Raw genomic sequence first — 17,061 nt, forward strand, 5'->3', positions numbered from 1 at the left:
CCATCAGCTCTGCAGGTTTTGCCGTCCCTGCTGACAGCTCTCTGGACTTCTGTGCAAAAGCGTTTTTTGGTTTGTGTGAAAAAGTGACTTACTCCAAAAAACCAAAAAATTTAAAATAAAAGGAGTTCCTGTCGTGGCGCAGCAGAAACGAATCTGACTAGTAACTATGAGGTTACGGCTTTGATCCCTGGCCTTGCTCAGGGGGTTAAGGATCTGGCTGGTGTTGCCGTGAGCTGGGGTATAGGTCGCAGCAAAAAAAAAAGGGACTCACTCCCCTCTCCCCCAGGACCATGGTGTCTGGATCTGCCCCGGCAGCACTGGAGGTGTCTCCGGGTGCCTTTGGCTGTGCCAGACTCCAGGGTCAGCACAGCCGTCCTTTATGTGGGGCGCTCCCTGTTGATAGGGCATCGGGTTTGTGTCCGTGGGGACTCAGCAATCCAGCCCAGGTGACTAAAGGACCCTGCGACTTCACTGTCTTCAGGGTCTGGTGGCTCAGGATGGTCCAAGATCTTGAGAGAAGTTAATGGTAAGCTTGGTAATAAGACGTATGCTTTATTGTCCCACCCATCTGACGTGAGTTCATATCTAAGGCTATTTTCTGGTCAGAAGGTGGCTCCTTGTTCCAGGGTGTTCCTCCGTGCTGGCCTCCTGGGCGCCTGCGGGAGGGTCCGAGCAGTGGAGCCCCTGCCCATCCCCGAGGAGGGGGAAGGCTGGAGAGCCCAGAGCACGCCGAGACGGCCTGAGCTTTGAGCTTTAAGTCAACTCGACCTGGAGTTCCCGCTGTGGTGCAAAGGGATCGGTGGCGTCTGAAGCACTGGGATGCATGTTCAATCCCCGGGCCGACACTGTGGGGTGAAGGATCTCGTGTTGCCACAGCTGCGGCATAGGTCACAACTGTGGATTGGATCTGGTTCCTGGCCCAGGAACTCCATGTGCAGCGGGGCGGCAAAAAAGGGGAAAAAAACTCAGCTTGACCCTTGAATCGGGCCAGAACAAATCCGTGTGTGGTTTAAGATTAAAAGGACATTTTTTATAACAACTGCCAGCAGGAAACAAACAAACGATACCTTATATCCTATATTATTGTAATGGGCTTTTGCAAAAAAAAAAAGAGAAGAAAAGAAACACCCATAGAAAATCACTTACGTGGAAAATGGAGCCTCTGATGCCCTTTGTGCCAGCGTCAGTCTTGGGGTTAAAGAGATGCCGCTGGAAGGGGGACTCTCCCCCCCCATGTTTATCCAGCGGCTTGTAGTGCCAGGGACTGTTCTAGAAGTGACCGGTGCGGCGGGAACAAGATGTGCAAGTTCTTGGTCCTGGCGCGTTCTCCGGGAGGAGGGGACCGATGTGAGCAGATGAAATCCCGCTGCTGCGGCCGCGCCCAGGGGGGGAATGAAAGTAACGGCGAGGAGCCTGAGTGGGGGATGCGAACGGCCCCACACGAGGGACAGGCAGCTGAGACCTGGGTGGCCGAGGGAGAAGCCACCGGTGACAAGGAGGGAGAAGAAGTGTGCCAAGGCCCCAGGGCAGGGAGGTGTCCTTAAGACGGGGCGGGGGAGGGGGGGAGGGAAGGACCTTGTAGGACAATATGGGGTGAGTGCTTACGGGGTGAGGGCTGTGCGTTTTATCCTGGGTGCCATGGGGGCCCCATGGGAGTGGCATGATGAGATCAACCTTTCAGGATGGTTCTGGCTGCAGTGTGAGCAAAGACTCCCTGTGGCTGGCGTGGCCGGCGTGGCAGAAGGCAGAGGGGGTGGGGCCAGCTCCGAGGCCCTCTGCCTCTGCCTCCTTCTTTTGCTTTAGTTTATGCTCCTGGACTCATGCCGGCCCCTGGCCCTTTGCACAGGAGCTGCAGATACAGGCTCAGCTGTTGGCTTTCTGTTTGCGCTCCACGGATGCTGCAGACAGGACCGAGGCGGGACCTCACCGGCCTCTGGGCTCCCACCAGCCTTCAAGGCGCCCTCTCCCCACTGAGTCTTCCAGAACTATTTCCTCTACCCAGATGCGGCCCTGCCGCGTTATCGCGAGACCAGCTGGAGCAGTATTAGAGCTGCTGGGTCCCTGACCTCGAGGTGATGGGAGTCACTGGTGGGGGAAGCCAGGCCCCCTCCTCCAGGCATGAGACTTGGCTTCTCAGGGTCTCAGTTTTGCTCACCAGTCAAATGGGTGATGCCGGTTCTCTCAGAATCTCTCATTTGCACTGGAACGTGTCGTGATTTCTGGAGCGGTTATGTTTCTTTGCTGTGTGAACAAGTTCTGTGACACATGGTCTCCCCCCGCCCCCCCGCACATGGCCTGTGGCCCCTGTGTGTCTGAGAAGAGCAGTCCTGGGAGGGAAGCTTTGTGCTTCTGCTCCCCGTCGTTCTAAGGTTCCCCTGCAAGCTTTGTGCCTTGGCAGGGACTTGCTGGGTCCAGAGAGGCAAGGTGGCCCCCGGGTTTTGTCACCTGACGGCATCCTTTCAGTGGTCCCGAGACTTTCCTGGAACTTCCCAGAAACAAGTCCAAAGGGCTCCGTCCCAGGCTCCTGCCCTCAGGGGGCACAGCCAGGCTTCGGACTCTGAGTGGGCGGGACCCTCTGGGGATCCACAGCCCGACCCACGTGGCTCTTTGCCTCATGGAACGTGGGGACACAAGCAGGGAGCCACGTGGGGGGAATCCGTCGGGGCCACGGGGACACGGCTCTGAGCCAAGCCAGAAGGACAGGAACTGTATCAGATTTTTCTCGGTCCCAGAGCACATCTGGGGAGCAGACTGGGAGGCAGGTGAAGGCCCCCTGGCTGCCCTGGAGGTGACAGTGCTGCTCCGTGGCCGTCTTGGGGGGGTCCCTGTGGCAGCCCCTGGATGGCTCCTCCGGTTCTGGCCTCAGAACCCATGTGCTCAGCCGGATGACCAAAGTATCCCACCCTTTCTGGTCCCCGGTGCTCAGCACCTCTGCTGCGTCATCTGTTCCCTTGTGTTGGCTGAGATGCAAGGCCCTCTTGTGCGTCTTTCTGAAGCAGCACGTGCCATCTCTCGGGTGTGCTGGACGCGTCACTGAGTAGACGCAGCTGAGAGAAGAGAAGCTGCCCATGTAGCACAGGCCGAGGGCACCCCTGGGCGGGACCGTGCTGGCCGCGGTGGGGTCTGAGCTGGGCTGGGGGGCGGGCAGGTCGCCTGGAGGCTGAACCGATGCAGAGGAGGCAACACCAGGGCTCAGCGTCCTCGTGCGTCTGGAGCAAAGCGCGCAAGGCTGGGGTCGCAGGTGGCGAGGGGCTGGATCGTGGGGGTCGCGGGGATGCCTGCTGGGCGGTTGGGGGTCTGCTTGACGGACGAGAGGGAAGCTGTGCTTTCATAAGTGTGGAGGGGGTGGCGCGGGGTCTGGGAATCGGGGTCGAGGGGGCGCTCCCCGTTGGGGCGAGGCGTGGGGCTCGGGGACGCTGTTCCCGGCGGGGCGGAGCGGGGGCAGCCGAGTGACACCCCTTGTGTCTCGCAGACGGCATCCACAGCGTGGCGGCTCTCTGCACCCTGCGGGTCAGCATCATCACAGACGACATGCTGACCAACAGCATCACCGTCCGCCTGGAGAACATGTCGCAGGAGAAGTTCCTGTCGCCGCTGCTGGCCCTCTTCGTGGAAGGGGTGGCCACCGTGCTGTCCACAACCAAGGACGCCGTCTTCGTCTTCAACATCCAGAACGACACGGACGTCCGCTCCAACATCCTGAACGTGACCTTCTCGGCCCTGCTCCCGGGCGGCGTCCGGGACAGGTTCTTCCCGTCGGAGGACCTGCAGGAGCAGATCTACCTGAACCGGACGCTGCTGACGGCCGTGTCCACCCAGCGCGTGCTGCCCTTCGACGACAACATCTGCCTGCGGGAGCCCTGCGAGAACTACATGAAGTGCGTGTCTGTGCTCAGGTTCGACAGCTCGGCCCCCTTCATCAGCTCCCCCACCGTGCTCTTCCGGCCCATCCACCCCGTCAACGGCCTGCGGTGCCGGTGCCCGCCCGGCTTCACCGGCGACTACTGCGAGACGGAGATTGACCTCTGCTACTCCAGCCCCTGCGGCGCCCACGGCCGGTGCCGCAGCCGCGAGGGCGGCTACACCTGCGAGTGTCAGGACGACTTCACCGGTAGGTGTCGCCCCTCCCGTGGGCCCGGGTCACAGGCAGGTCGGGGGGTGTCCGCGGGTTTCCTCTGTCCACTTCGCTCCTGGGGGACAGGATCTCAGGACGGATCCCGGGCTGGGGCGTCGGCTCTGCTTCCTGCCACCCTCTTTATAAGAACGGGCAGAGGAGAGTTATGTGGTGTGAGAGCCACCTTCAGAAACCTACGCGGCCTGGGGAGCTAGATCCAGTCTCTTGGGACAGAATGTGATGGAAAATAATACAGGACAAGGAATGTATATATATGCACACGCATGATTGGGCCACTTTGCTGTGTAACACTGTAGATCAACTGGACGTTAGTTTTAAAAGATGTATATGTGACGTGTGCCCCTTGTAAGTGGCTTCACTTTTTTGGTGGTGGTGGTTGTTTTTTTTGTCTTTTTAGGGCACCAGCGGCCTATGGAGTCTCCCAGGCTAGGGGTCCACTCGGAGCTGCAGCCGCTGGCCGCAGCCACAGCCACAGCCACAGCAACGTGGGATGCGAGCCGTGACCTACACCACAGCTCACGGCAGCACCCGGTCCTTCCCTCACTGAGCGAGGCCAGGAATCGAACCCGCATCCTCATGGATGCCAGTCGGGCTCGCTAACCACCGAGCCACGATGGGAACTTGGTTTCCCTTTTTTAAATGAAAGTGGTTGATTTACAGTGTGTGTCCATTTCTGCTGAACAGCAAAGCGACTCAGTCATTCCTGTTTTTCATATACACACACACACACCTTCTTTTTTTTCTATTACCTTCCATCATGGTCTGTCCCCAGAGGCTGGATAGAGTTCCCTGCGCTGCACAGCAGGACCTCGTTGCTGCTCCGCGCTCAGTGTCCGAATCTCCCAACCCAAACTCCGCGTGCATCCCCCTCCCTCCCCCTCCCCCTGGACAACCTCAGTGGCTTCAAGTTTAAAGTCGTTCATTCCGGATTTCAAGTTTCATTGGTCACTGTAAACGGTGTCTCTGGATAGAGATCGCTTGAGCCGTTCATCCCTCGGGTCTGGAAAGGCGGTGTTGGTTTTTTCACGGCTCGTGGTCCCTGTAGAAATAACGCATCTTCTCTGCCTTGAAGATACACTTCTTCCCAGACGTCCTGGTTTGTCCCAAAGGCGAATCGCTCTAAAGACAGCCGAGGGTTATTTTGAAAATAAAAAGCCTGCCCAGTTTCTTTTCTGTGGAAAGGTTCATTTGACCAACGATAATGGAAAAAATAAAATCATTAAAAAAACAAAAAACAAGCCCGCCGCGGGCAGGACAGAAATGCAGTCCTGCTTTGCTCTTCGATCGCCCGTTACATGGAATCCTGGCCCATGTGACAGACCAGTGAGGGCATCGCGGCGGACGGGGACAGCCTGTCTTGCGGGAAGTCCTCCGAGGTTAGGCGGGGCCGGAGGTGGCGTCGTCGCGGTCCTCGCACGGTTTGCGTCCGCAGATGTGTTTGGTATAAACAGTGGAGAAGTGGCTCCTGAGCGTGTGGGATGCAGTGCCCGCTGATGGAGCTTAGGCGGGGTTTCCGGCATTAACAGGCTTTCATCAGGCAGGAAGAGAGCGGGCCGGGTGGCGAGGCAGAGAGGGGGCATCTGGCTGCCCGGGAGTGGGGGGGGTGCGCCCCGGCTTGCCGCGTCTGAGCACCAGCCTGGTTATAATCCGCTGGCACCGCTGCGGCGAGAAAGCCTTGATCACCTGCCCGTGTCTCCCCTCCCCGTACCCGTCGGTGGCTGGCTGTCTGTCTGGCCGGCTGGCCTGTCCAGCTCCGGTGACCTCTTCCCTGTGGTCTCTCAAGGGTTACCCCGGGGGCTGGGCAGTGGGCAGGTGAGCAGGGGAGGAAGACAGAGGAGACCCCAGCTCTCGGCCCACTCCTGAGGTGTCAGGGGCTCTGGTCCAGGAGGCTCACCGCCAGGTGCAGGTATGCCCTTCCTCCCCCTCCCACCCACGGCCTTGAGCTGGCACCTCGGCTGCCTCTGAAGTGCCTGCCCAGGTGCCACAGCCCATCTCAGCTGCCCCTGAGCCAGGGTCCCCGCCCCCTCCCTGCCACGTGGCCTGCATGGGGAGGGCTTCCATGGATGCCTCCTGCCCTGGGCCTCTGGGAGAGGGCCTGGTGCCCTCCAAGGGGCAGCCACCAAACCGTCATTCACTCGCTCTGCAAGTGTTAGTTGAACACCTGCTGTATGCCCGGCCAGTGCGCGCGGCAGGCCTGCCCTTGCCCAATTGAGTGGGTGCCCAAGGTTGCTATGTGATTGGCCCCCTCCTTGGTGGGCACATGTGGTGGGGACCTGGTGCGGGAGACCCCCCCGGGTGCCCCCAGAATCTGGTGGCTTCATCTTGAAGACCGGCTGGAAGCCTGGGGTGGGGGCCTCCGTGGTGGAGGAGACCAGCTTCGTCTTGTGGCTGCAGCAGGCCTGGGCTCCCCAAGTCCCAGCCGTGAGCTTGGGGCCACGTCTGGGCAGGAGAGGCGGAGGCTGATGGGGTCCCGCAGACCCTGATCCTCCAGACGCCTTGGGCTGCCGGGTGGAAAGGACCTGCAGAGCCTCCAATTTCGCTTTCATCAGGAGCATCATTTGCAGAGGAATTATACCGGGAATGGCCCGGTGTGTCATCACCCCGAAATGTCATGATGGGCAGGGGGCTAATTTGAATGTCTTTGGTACCAAATTATCATATGTATTTCCCTCCGGGATAAGATTGACTCAGGCTGATTATTTTTCCTTCCTCTCTTTCTTCCTTTCTTCCTTTGAAGCCCGTGCTCTCGGGGGAGGTAATTGAGCCCATTTATTGGCGGTGAAAGCCGCGCTGTCGTCGCCAGGGTTTTATTACTTGCTCCCTGGTAAGCCGAGCTCGGGGCCTGGCGGGCGGGAAGTTGGACGTGACCCAAGGCCGCCTGAGGACCGGGGCTTCCCGTGTTGCTGGACGGCGGCGGCGAGCTGGGTGAAGGAAGGTATCAGTTAATTTCAGGAAAAGCTCGCAAATCTGATGCTGGAAAATGACCCCCGGCAGCTCTCCTGTGTCCACTTTGGGGGGGTGCAGACTCCCGGTCCTTGTAGGGAGCAGGCTTCCACGTGGGGTCTGCAGGGGACCCCCGCTCTGAAGGGGACGGGGACAGGAGGACTGCAGGCTCGGAGCTCAGCTCAGGCACTTGTGTGACAAGCACAGGCTGGCTGCCTTGGCTCTGGCCCCTCCGTCTTCCCGGCTGTGGACAGCGTGGCTTTGGTTCTGGTTAAACTCCCCTGGACGTGGCCCGCTCTTCCGCTGGCCGCACGTCCACGCCTGCCGTCCTTCTGTCCTCGCCTCCCTCGGATCCAGCCCGGCGCAGTCCCTGCTCTGGGAAGGTTCTGGAAGGTCCCCGACTTCCTGGGACGGTGGCCCTTCCATCGCCCTGGACATGTCCTCTCGTGGGTGTGGTTCGTGTGTTTCCGTGACCCTCTGGACAGCGGCGCCCTGCAGATGGGACTCTTGGGCCCTTCAGCTGCTGTGCTGTTCCAGAAGGTTCTGTGTGGTTCCCCCAACCCTCCCTGCAGCTCTGAGGCCCATCATGTCATGGAAGGACCCTGGCACGGGACCGTCACGTTTCTAGCACAGAGCTTCTCAGCGGGGGTGGGTCTACCTTGGGGGACACGTGACAACACCCCGGGATGTTTCCGGCCGTCACAGCTGGGGGTGGGGCGCTGGCGGCTGGAAGCCAAGGATCCCACCCTCCTCCAGTCGCCCCTACGGAGCCAGCCCTGTGGTAGAGACGGAGGAGCCCTGCTCTGGACCTGGGCAAGGGGTGAGTCAGGGTTTGAACCCTGTGTTCCGGCTCCTGAGCTCAGGCTCACCTGCCCAGTGGGCTCCTTGTGGTGGAATGACCGGTTTACCTGTTCAGCAAGGCCTTCCTCTGGCGTCGCTGACCTCACAGCCTCCAGTAAAAAGCGCCTTCCGTGTGCAGGGCCCTCACAGGTCCACGGCAAGTGTGATGGGTGAGAAAGAGTAGCGTCACCGGGCAGTGGCCCCGGGGTCGCTTCCTGGTCACCCTTACCCGAGGGGGTGGCAGGAAACTCTCCCTTCCTGGAAGGCACTGGACTAAATTAATCCGGGGTGAGCCTCAGGATGTGGTTCTGAGCCTCTGGGCACATCAGGTGTCTCCCTAATCAAACAGTTTAATTGCCCTCGCCTGCCCCCAACTTAGTGGAGAGCGTGTGCCCCCCATCTCTGCTCCAGGCCCTTCCCGTGCCCGTGTCAACCCCAGGAGGTGGGGACAGTTGTCACAGGTTCAGGGACACCAAGGTGCAGAGCTGGTTGGGGCGACCCGGGGTCTCTTCCTGAGCGCGATCCTGGGTGCCCAGGCCCTGTCCCCCCGCCCCACCTTTCTCCCCACTTTCTGCCCGCTCTGTGCCTCCCTGTCCTGCTGGGTGTGCACCTGCCCAGCTCCGTTCCGGTCACCGTGCAGCCGTGTGCCGGGCCCCCCGGGCCTGCAGTGGCCTCGGAAGCCTTCCCATCCTCACGGGATGGAGACCAGCGGGCAGCGATCCACAGCAGCCCCGGGGACATTGCTGAGAAGGCGGCAGCTGTGACGTCCCCGGAAGGAAGGCTCTCCTGCACGTCTCAGCCCGTCAGGGGGACGGAGCAGGCTGTCCTCTTTATTCTTGAGCCTCTGCTTTTAGAGCCCCGGCTGCTCAGAGGGCGTTTTAACACATAACAGTGAATAATCCTGCCTCTGTGTGAAGCACACGCTGTGCCCGGGCTGCAGATGCCCTGTGCCATCAAGAGTGGGCCCCAGCCGGATTTAGCCTGGTTTGGGGACCCGTGGGTCAGGGGCCACTTAGGAGAGTCTCAGTGGCGCTGGGTTTGGGTCCCTGGGGTGGAATGGCCCAGATGTCCTGTGCGAGGGCCTTCTGGGACCCTGACCGTCCCCTGTGGTCACCTCCCTGGGCCGGGGGACCTGACTGTCCCCCGTGGTCACCTCCCTGGGCCGGGGGACCTGACTGTCCCCCGTGGTCACCTCCCTGGGCCGGGGGACCTGACTGTCCCCCGTGGTCACCTCCCTGGGCTTGGGGACCTGACTGTCCCCCGTGGTCACCTCCCTGGGCCGGGGGACCTGACTGTCCCCCGTGGTCACCTCCCTGGGCCGGGGGACCTGACTGTCCCCCGTGGTCACCTCCCTGGGCCGGGGGACCTGACTGTCCCCCGTGGTCACCTCCCTGGGCTTGGGGACCTGACTGTCCCCCGTGGTCACCTCCCTGGGCCGGGGGACCTGACTGTCCCCCATGGTCACCTCCCTGGGCCGGGGGACCTGACTGTCCCCCGTGGTCACCTCCCTGGGCTTGGGGACCTGACTGTCCCCCGTGGTCACCTCCCTGGGCTTGGGGACCTGACTGTCCCCCGTGGTCACCTCCCTGGGCCGGGGGACCTGACTGTCCCCCGTGGTCACCTCCCTGGGCTGGGGGCCCTGACCATCTCTCTTGATGACCTCCCCAGGGCCAGGATATCTCATGTAGGTTTAAGCCCGGAGAAACTTCTCATGTAAATATCAAATCAGCTTTCCTGTTCATGGGGAAAAAAATGAATTCTGGCCCTTTTCCAGTTCTGCTATAAAAAATGTGCATGACCCCACCTCTGCGCTTTATCTCGAATTCTCTTATCAGCAAAGTGGTATTTCCACCACCACGTGATCCGCACGCCGTGTCCGCCTGAGGACGCCGTGTCTGAGCTGTGCCGTCCCGAGGGGGGCCGGTCCCGTCCTACGGGAGAAACGCGTTTGCCGCCCCGACTGCAGTTTGGGGGATTAAAACTCCACGTGGAAGTGTGTGTCGTCAGGTTGAATTTAGTCCTTCAACCAGAGAGTTAATTATCATCCCAAACGAACCTCGTTACCTAGCCTATAATTAAAATCTCAAATAAAGCAGACACAGAATCCTTTCTTAGGAAAAGGTGCTTTTCAGATATTCAGGGATTACTCCCCGTTTTAGCCCCTCGCCAGGCTCTGAGGTTTGGCTCCAGAGTCCGGGCTGGGGACAGTCTGTGTTTCCCCAGTGCGTCCTCGTGCAGCCCCAGCATGATTTTGCTCTTTGGGGAGACTGTTTTCCATTAAGAGCACATGCAGGGGGTTTGTGGTGTGGACACCTGTAGCCGGTATCGCCTGTTCTCTTCCGTGGAGTCTTCCCCCAAAACGGGGGCTTTTGACAAACAGGATTAGCGTCCTCCTTGCCTGGTCAGGGTGTCCGTCCCCAGCCAAGGGGCCGCTGGAGGTGAGGATGAGCTCAGGGCTCCTGATGGCTTCCTGGGGCTCCTGTCACAGAGAACCAGACACTGGGTGGCTTGAAACAACAGATGTTCATTCGCTCACAGCTCTGGAGGCCGCACGTCCAAAGTCTCTGTGTCCTCGGGGCCCGGCTCCCTGCAGAGGCTACCAGGGAGGGTCCTTCCTGCCTCCTCTTAGCTCCTGGTGGCCCAGGTGATCCTGGTTGGTGGCTGAGCCCGTGCCTCTGTCCTCAGGCGGCCTCCTCCCTGGGTGTGTTCTGTGTCCAGATATGCCCCTTATTTTATAAGGACACCCGGCCGCTGGACGAGGCGCCTCGCCCCTTCTTGCATAATCTCATTTTAACTTGATCACATCTGCAGGAACCTATTTCCAAGGAAGATCAGTTCTCACGTGCCAGGGGTAGAACTTGAACCTGGTTCGGAGGACACAGTTGTACCTGACTCAGGCCTCCGATTGGGGGGGTGTCCATGGGGGCAGCTGTGTCTTGTCAACCTGCTTGTTGACATTGGTTGGGCTGGAGGATATTCTTGGGCAGGAGAAGGCTCCTGTGGTCTGTTTTCCTTAAAAAAAATTTTTTCCCTCCTTTTAATGGCCGAACCTGCAGCGTGTGGAGGTGCCCAGGCTAGGGGTCAAATTGGAGCTGCAGCTGCCAACCTACACCACAGCCACAGCAATGCCAGATCCTTAACCCACTGAGCAGGCCAGGGATCAAACCTACATCCTCATGGATACTATTTGGGTTCCGAACCTGCTGCGCCACAGAGGGAGCTCCCCGGGCTGTTTGTCTGGCGGCACTGCAGGGACCCAGGGCCGTGGGGGGTGGCTGGGAGCCCTGGACCTGAGAGTGGCCGCCCCAGACTTCCCCAGGGAGAGTGGTCTCTGTTCGCACTGTTGCCCACCGCCCACTCCTGAGCCCTCCCCTGGGTGTGGACAGGCAGATGTCTGGGGTGCTCCCGGGGCCAGGGGCTGCAGGGCTGGGGTGACAAGGCGAGTCGTCTCAGCTGGAGGGGGGTTGCATTCCCAGGGCAGCGCGGCTGCTCGGACTCCAAGCCCAGAACACAGATCATTCCTCTCTCTGGACCTGCGTCTGTCCCAGGGGCCTGTCCCTCGTCCCGGCACCACGCAGGAAAGGAAATTGAACCATCGGGGGCCCCGTTGCTGTTCTGCGGGGATGACTAAGGCTGTAGTTAGCATTCCGGCTGTGTTTGGACACGTCGCTGTTTGAAAGTTGGCGCGGTTTCCCTCCAAACCCATCAGGTGCCGGGACGCCCCTTTCCGGCCCCGCCACGCACTGCTGCCCCTTCTTCCCCCCGACAGGCCCTTCCCTGGGGAGGAGGGCAAAGACCCCAGCCCGGCCTCCACGGTCTGCCCACCCCTCCTCCCAGCAGTGCCCAGGGTCTTACTTGGGGCCTCCTGGGGCCTTAGCTGCTGTCCCCTGGGTACCACAAGGGCCTGGGGGCCAGAGGGCACCTTCTCGAAGGCGCCTCCAGGTCCACTGAGGCTCAGAACGACGTTGACAGGTGTCAGGCAGCTGCCTTCTCAGGGGACTGTCCCCGGGAAGAGATTTCTGCCGAGTCTGCCCAGCGGCCTCAGTGGATGTAGGATTTCGTGGTTTCCTGTGGCTGCTGTCAGGAGAGACCACAGACTAGGGGTTTGACGCAGCAGGAATCATTGTCTCTCAGTTCCAGAGGCCAGAATCCGAAACCAGGGTGTGTCTGGGGCCGCCCTCCCTCGGAAGGCCCCGGGGGCCAGGGGAAGCTCCTTTTGTCTCTTCCAGCCCAGGTGTGCTCATGACTACACCCCATTCTCACGTGGTCTGACCCCCACCCCCATGTGGTCTGTCCCCCCATCCTCACGCGGTCCCAGCTGCCCCTCTTTCAGAAGGTGCGGTTGCAGAGCCCCCCCCCTCCAGGTCATAAGGACCAGTTTCCCCTCAAAATCCTTGATTCAGCCACGTCTTTTTCCACATGGGGTGATGTCCATTTTTTTCCTTTTTTGGCCGCCCTGAGGCATGTGGAACTTCCCGGGCCAAGGATCAGATCTGAGTTGAAGCTGCAGCCTACACTGTAGCTATAGCAACACCAGATCCCTTAACCCACTGTACTGGGCTGGGGCTCGAACCTGTGTCCTGATGCTGCAGAGACACTGCTGATCCTGTTGTGCCCCAGCAGGAGCTCTGATGGACATGATTTTGCTGCGTGGGTTTGTCTTCCCAAGTTTCTGGAGTCAGGACACGAATGTGTCTTTTAGGGGCCACTGTGTAGCTGACTGCAGGGTTATTTTCTGTCCCCCCACCCCACAGTGGGCATGAGGAGGGGGAGGGTTGGGAGAGCACCCCTTTTCTGAAAGGGGGGGGTCCCGATGTGTGGCTCCGGGCCAGGCTGGGCTGCATACCTGCGCCAGGAGTTTAGGAAGCACAGCGATTACTCAGTTTAGCCGGGTTTCAGCCCTCAGGTGTGTAGGTGACTCTTGTCTTACAGCCAGGAGCCGTGGATAAGCTGGAATTGATTTTCTTTGCTGCTGGAATGCAGTTTTTTATTTATATTTTAAGAAATGGGTGTGTCCGGGGTTCTGGGAATTTGCTTCAAAGACGGCAGTGAAGTCACCCAAAGGCCCAGCCCAGGACAAGCCCGCAGTGGTCTGGGCTTCCGGCCTCCCCTCCCCTGGAGGGCAGGTGTCTGGCCTCTGAGAGGCCTTTCCTGGCAGCCTTGCCCCTTGGGCGAGGGGGAGGGGGAGGCCCCAAGGCAGGCCTGGAGGTGAGACCATCAAACAACCTTAGAACTCAGAGGGGAGGGGAGCGGGGCTGGGGTTGGGGGGCACAGATGAGGCCTCAAGAGACCAGTTAATAGCAGGGGGTCAGGGTGACAGCTCCACCTGCCAGGTGCTCAGCTCAGAGCATCAGAATGAGCTCAGCTCACCTGGACACCAGCCTCCCAGGGGCCAGGATGCCTCCAGGGAGGGTTTATAGCCGGGGAAACGGAGACGGGTCAGCAGCTTGCTTGGGACACCTCTGTCCCTGGCAGTGGCCTGCGGGGGATTTGGTGGAAGGGGGTTGGGGGTGGGGGAGGTGGAGGGACCAGTTTTCTCAGTGTTTAGCCTTTTCAGAAATTCTGTCCGTTGCCTCCTCTGCTCCTTCTTCCAACAAAGCTTCTGACTCAAGCCGCGGGGGTGGATTGCTGCTCCAGAGCTTCTGCTTTTTCTAGTTCAAAGCCCTGAGCTGCCTCTTAGGACCAGAAGGCAGTTGTCTCTCTCTTTTTTTATAAAGTTGTTTTTTGTTTTTGTTTTTGGCTCCACCTGAGGCAGGGGAAAGTTCCCGGGCCAGAGACTGAACCCAAGACACAGCAGCCAATCTGCTACGATGACAACACCGTTTCCTTAACCTGCTGAGCCACCAGGGAACGCCTTTTTTTTTCTTTTTAGGGCCCCACCCACGGCATATGGAGATTCCCAGGCTCGGGGTCTAATTGGAGCTACCGCTGCCCGCCTATGTCACAGCCCCAGCAGCGCAGGATCTGAGCTGCGTCTGCGACCTGCGCCACAGCTCATGGCAACGCCAGATCCTTAACCCACAGAGCAAGGCCAGGGATCGAACCCGCAACTTCATGGTTCCTAGTTGGATTTGTTTCCACTGCACCACAACGGGAACTCCCGTCTGCTCATTTTCTGATGGAGTTGTTTTTTTTTGATATTGAGCTGTATGAGCTGTATAATTTGGAAAGTGTATATTTTCGAAGTTAATGCCTTGTCTGTCGCATCATTTGCAAATATTTTCTCCCTGTCCGTAGCGTTGTGTCTTTACTTACTGAAAACCTGTCCTCCGACCTTTGCAGGCCCTACTCCTTCTGGGCCCAGCCCGGCTTTCCTCCAGGGCCAAGGGGTTTGGCCTGGCTATGCTGCCATCTCTGGCTGCCCCCAGTGCCCCCGCACCCCCGGCTCTCTTGTCCCCATCCTGGACCAGCTTCTGAAGCTGCTCTTGGTTCCCACCCTGCCCCTCGTCTCCCAGACCTGCCGTGACTGTCAGACACGTGCATCACACACACACACACACACACACACTCACACACACACTCACACTCACTCTCTCACTCCTTGGCCTTCTCCCTTCTCCAGGCGCCCCCTGCTCCCCCGGCCCTCTGTACATTGAGGCCGGGGCTCAGTGGCCCCTTGCCCCCTTCACAGACCTGACCAGGTGTGCACCTGTCACCCAGCATCCGCCCCATGCAGGTGTCCCGTGCCTCTGCTGGGCCTTTCTGGGGCCGAGTGGTCTCCGCCTTCCACAGACCCTCCTGCGCAGCCCGGCTCAGAGGCATCATCTTGGGCAGGATCTTTTCTCTCCATGTCCCTTCTCTTTAAGGAGTATCTGGTTTGGTTACAAAGAAAAAGTGGCATTCACACAGCCCATGCCAGGCCTCGGTGTCCTGTCTGTAAGATGGGGCGTATCGGTTCCCACGCCCAGGGCGGGCGGGGCGGAGCGGAGCACCCAGGGGCTGAGCGGGTGCCCCCGACCCCCCGCCCTCTGTAACCCTGAGCTCTGGGCACAGTTCCCTGCAGATGAGTCCTCGTTTCAGCCCCGTGTAGGGGGGCTTCTCGGGGCACGTAACACTCCTTAATGGAAGGTCTGTGGCTCTGGTCTGCGGGGGTCCCCAGGTGGGCAGTGTCCCCTCACTCCCAGCCCCAAGCCTGGGTGGGGCAGGTATCCAGCGATGGGGTCGTGCATGAGGCCTTGGGGGCCGGGAGGCCTCGGCGCCCGGGAGCTCCTGTTTTGCAGTTAATGGGGCAGGGTCCTTTCCCAGTTTGCTGTGTAGCGTTCTGCATTTGGCCGTGACCAGGAGAAGGAGACGGGACCTGGGCTGCGGGGGTTGCAGTGCTATATGCATTATTGAGCAAGGCTATTGGTTTGCTCAGGTGAACTTGATCTTTGGCGTGGGGGCAGGGCTGTAATGGGGGGGGTTGCACAGTGGGAAGATGGGGGGATTTTTGTCAAGTTTAGAATGATTCAGAACAAGCAGTTAACTCCATATAGGAGGCCAGGACGCAAGGAGAAGCCCAAATTTATGTTTTGTTTGTTTTTTCATCTTGGACTACCCTGCGGCATATGGAGTTCCTGGGCCCGGGATCAGATCCGAACCGCAGACTTGACCTAAGCCGCCACTGCAGCAGCGCTGGATCCTTAACCCACTGTGCTGGGCTGGCGATCAAACCTGCGTCCCAGCGTCCCTAAGACACCGCGGATCCTGTTGAGCCACAGCAGGGATGCCCCCCCAAATTTATTTGGAATGAGAATTCCTAGAAAAGGAAAGAGAAAGTTCAATCTTAATAAGTAGGAGTTCCCGTTGTGGCTCAGCGAAAACGAATCTGACTAGTGTCCATGAGGACGTGGGTTCGATCCCTGGCCTCCCTCTGTGGGTTATGGATCTGGCGTTGCCGTGCGCTGTGGTGTAGGTCGCAGATGCAGCTCGGATCTGGTGTTGCTGTGGCTCTGACGTCGGCTGGCAGCTGCTGCTCCATTTCAACCTCTATAGCCTGGGAACCTCCATATGCCACAGGTGAGGCCCTAAAAACAAAACAAAACAAAACAAAAACAAAAAAAAACTTGATCAGTAAGCATATCTGAGCACATTAGTTTCATTAAAATAGTATTTCTTGGAAGAGCCGTTTTAAAAAACTGAAGATATAGGGCTCACTAAATGTGGTCCAAAGTATTTGCCTAAAGTAGGAGGATTTTAAGAATTCAAAACTATCTTGTCACATCTCTTCCCGCCTCTGAGCCCTGTGATGTCACCTTGGCTGTGCTGGGGGTGCGTCCGGCGTGGAAAGGGGACAGGCAGTGCTACCAATCAGAGCTCTCCCGCCCCCGCCGAGGGCTGGCCCCTGGGATGGGCCACCACGCCCCTGCTTAGGAGATACAGTTAAGGGGATGCATCACGGATTACGTGCAGCTTAAACAAACTAGCTGGAGTGACTGTCTTGGAAAGCACGCTGCCAGGCGCCCATGGGGACCTAGGGTGCAGCTGAAGGGAGGTCCCAGCACCCAGAGATGAGACCGTTTCCAGGGGACCCAGTTCATCCAAAACCCGCATGCTCAAGTTTTCACTGACTTGTGTTAAAAGGCATGTTTAACTGTAGAAATAATTCTTCGTTCATGACATCAGCATATTTCCAGCCCTCTCTGAATCAAACATGTGAATTATGCAGGTTTTATAATTTGGTACCAGCATTAATCATTGGCTTGGAATTGGGGCGATCCTGGCATTTGATGACTTCACCTCACGAGCATCTGTTGGCGTATCTGCTGCGGGCCGAGTATCCGCCAGGCACCCTCCGTGTGCCGGATCCTCTTAGGCTTGGTCCCCAGACGGTGGCCCTGCCCCAGAGCCTGGGGAGACAGATGTGGAGGCAGGGGTCCCCGGGAGCTGGGACGAGTGCTCTCTAGAGAGAGATTCTGGGTCTGTCATGGGCACCCTGGACCGGTCAGGAGGTGTGGGTGGTGTGTGTGGGGGGCCTGAGACAGGGTCGCATCCAGGCCCAGGGAAACCACTTGCAGAGGCCAGGAGAGGGGACACCAGGCACAAGAGAGGTGGTCCCCTTTGGGTTATTGGGGTTTTTTGTTTGTTTGCTTTTTTTTTTTTTTTTTTTTATGGCCGCACCTTGTGACAACACTGGATCCTTAACCCAGTAAGTGAGGCCAGGG

The 17,061-nt window shown here is 59.0% G+C and overlaps 1 protein-coding gene across 1 annotated transcript in view; it reads left to right on the top strand.

Moving 5' to 3' along the window:
• LOC102159820 (cadherin EGF LAG seven-pass G-type receptor 1) overlaps nucleotides 3,466-17,061 on the top strand; it is an 88,969-nt gene continuing 75,373 nt past the window's right edge. Inside the window, exon 1 of the mRNA XM_021091370.1 lies at nucleotides 3,466-4,111. Within this exon, the coding sequence (XP_020947029.1) occupies nucleotides 3,532-4,111 (580 nt within the window). The 5' untranslated portion in view covers nucleotides 3,466-3,531. The remainder of the gene's footprint in view (nucleotides 4,112-17,061) is intronic.

This window comes from Sus scrofa, chromosome 5, assembly GCF_000003025.6.
Source record: "Sus scrofa isolate TJ Tabasco breed Duroc chromosome 5, Sscrofa11.1, whole genome shotgun sequence".
Classification (NCBI taxonomy): Eukaryota; Metazoa; Chordata; class Mammalia; order Artiodactyla; family Suidae; genus Sus; species Sus scrofa.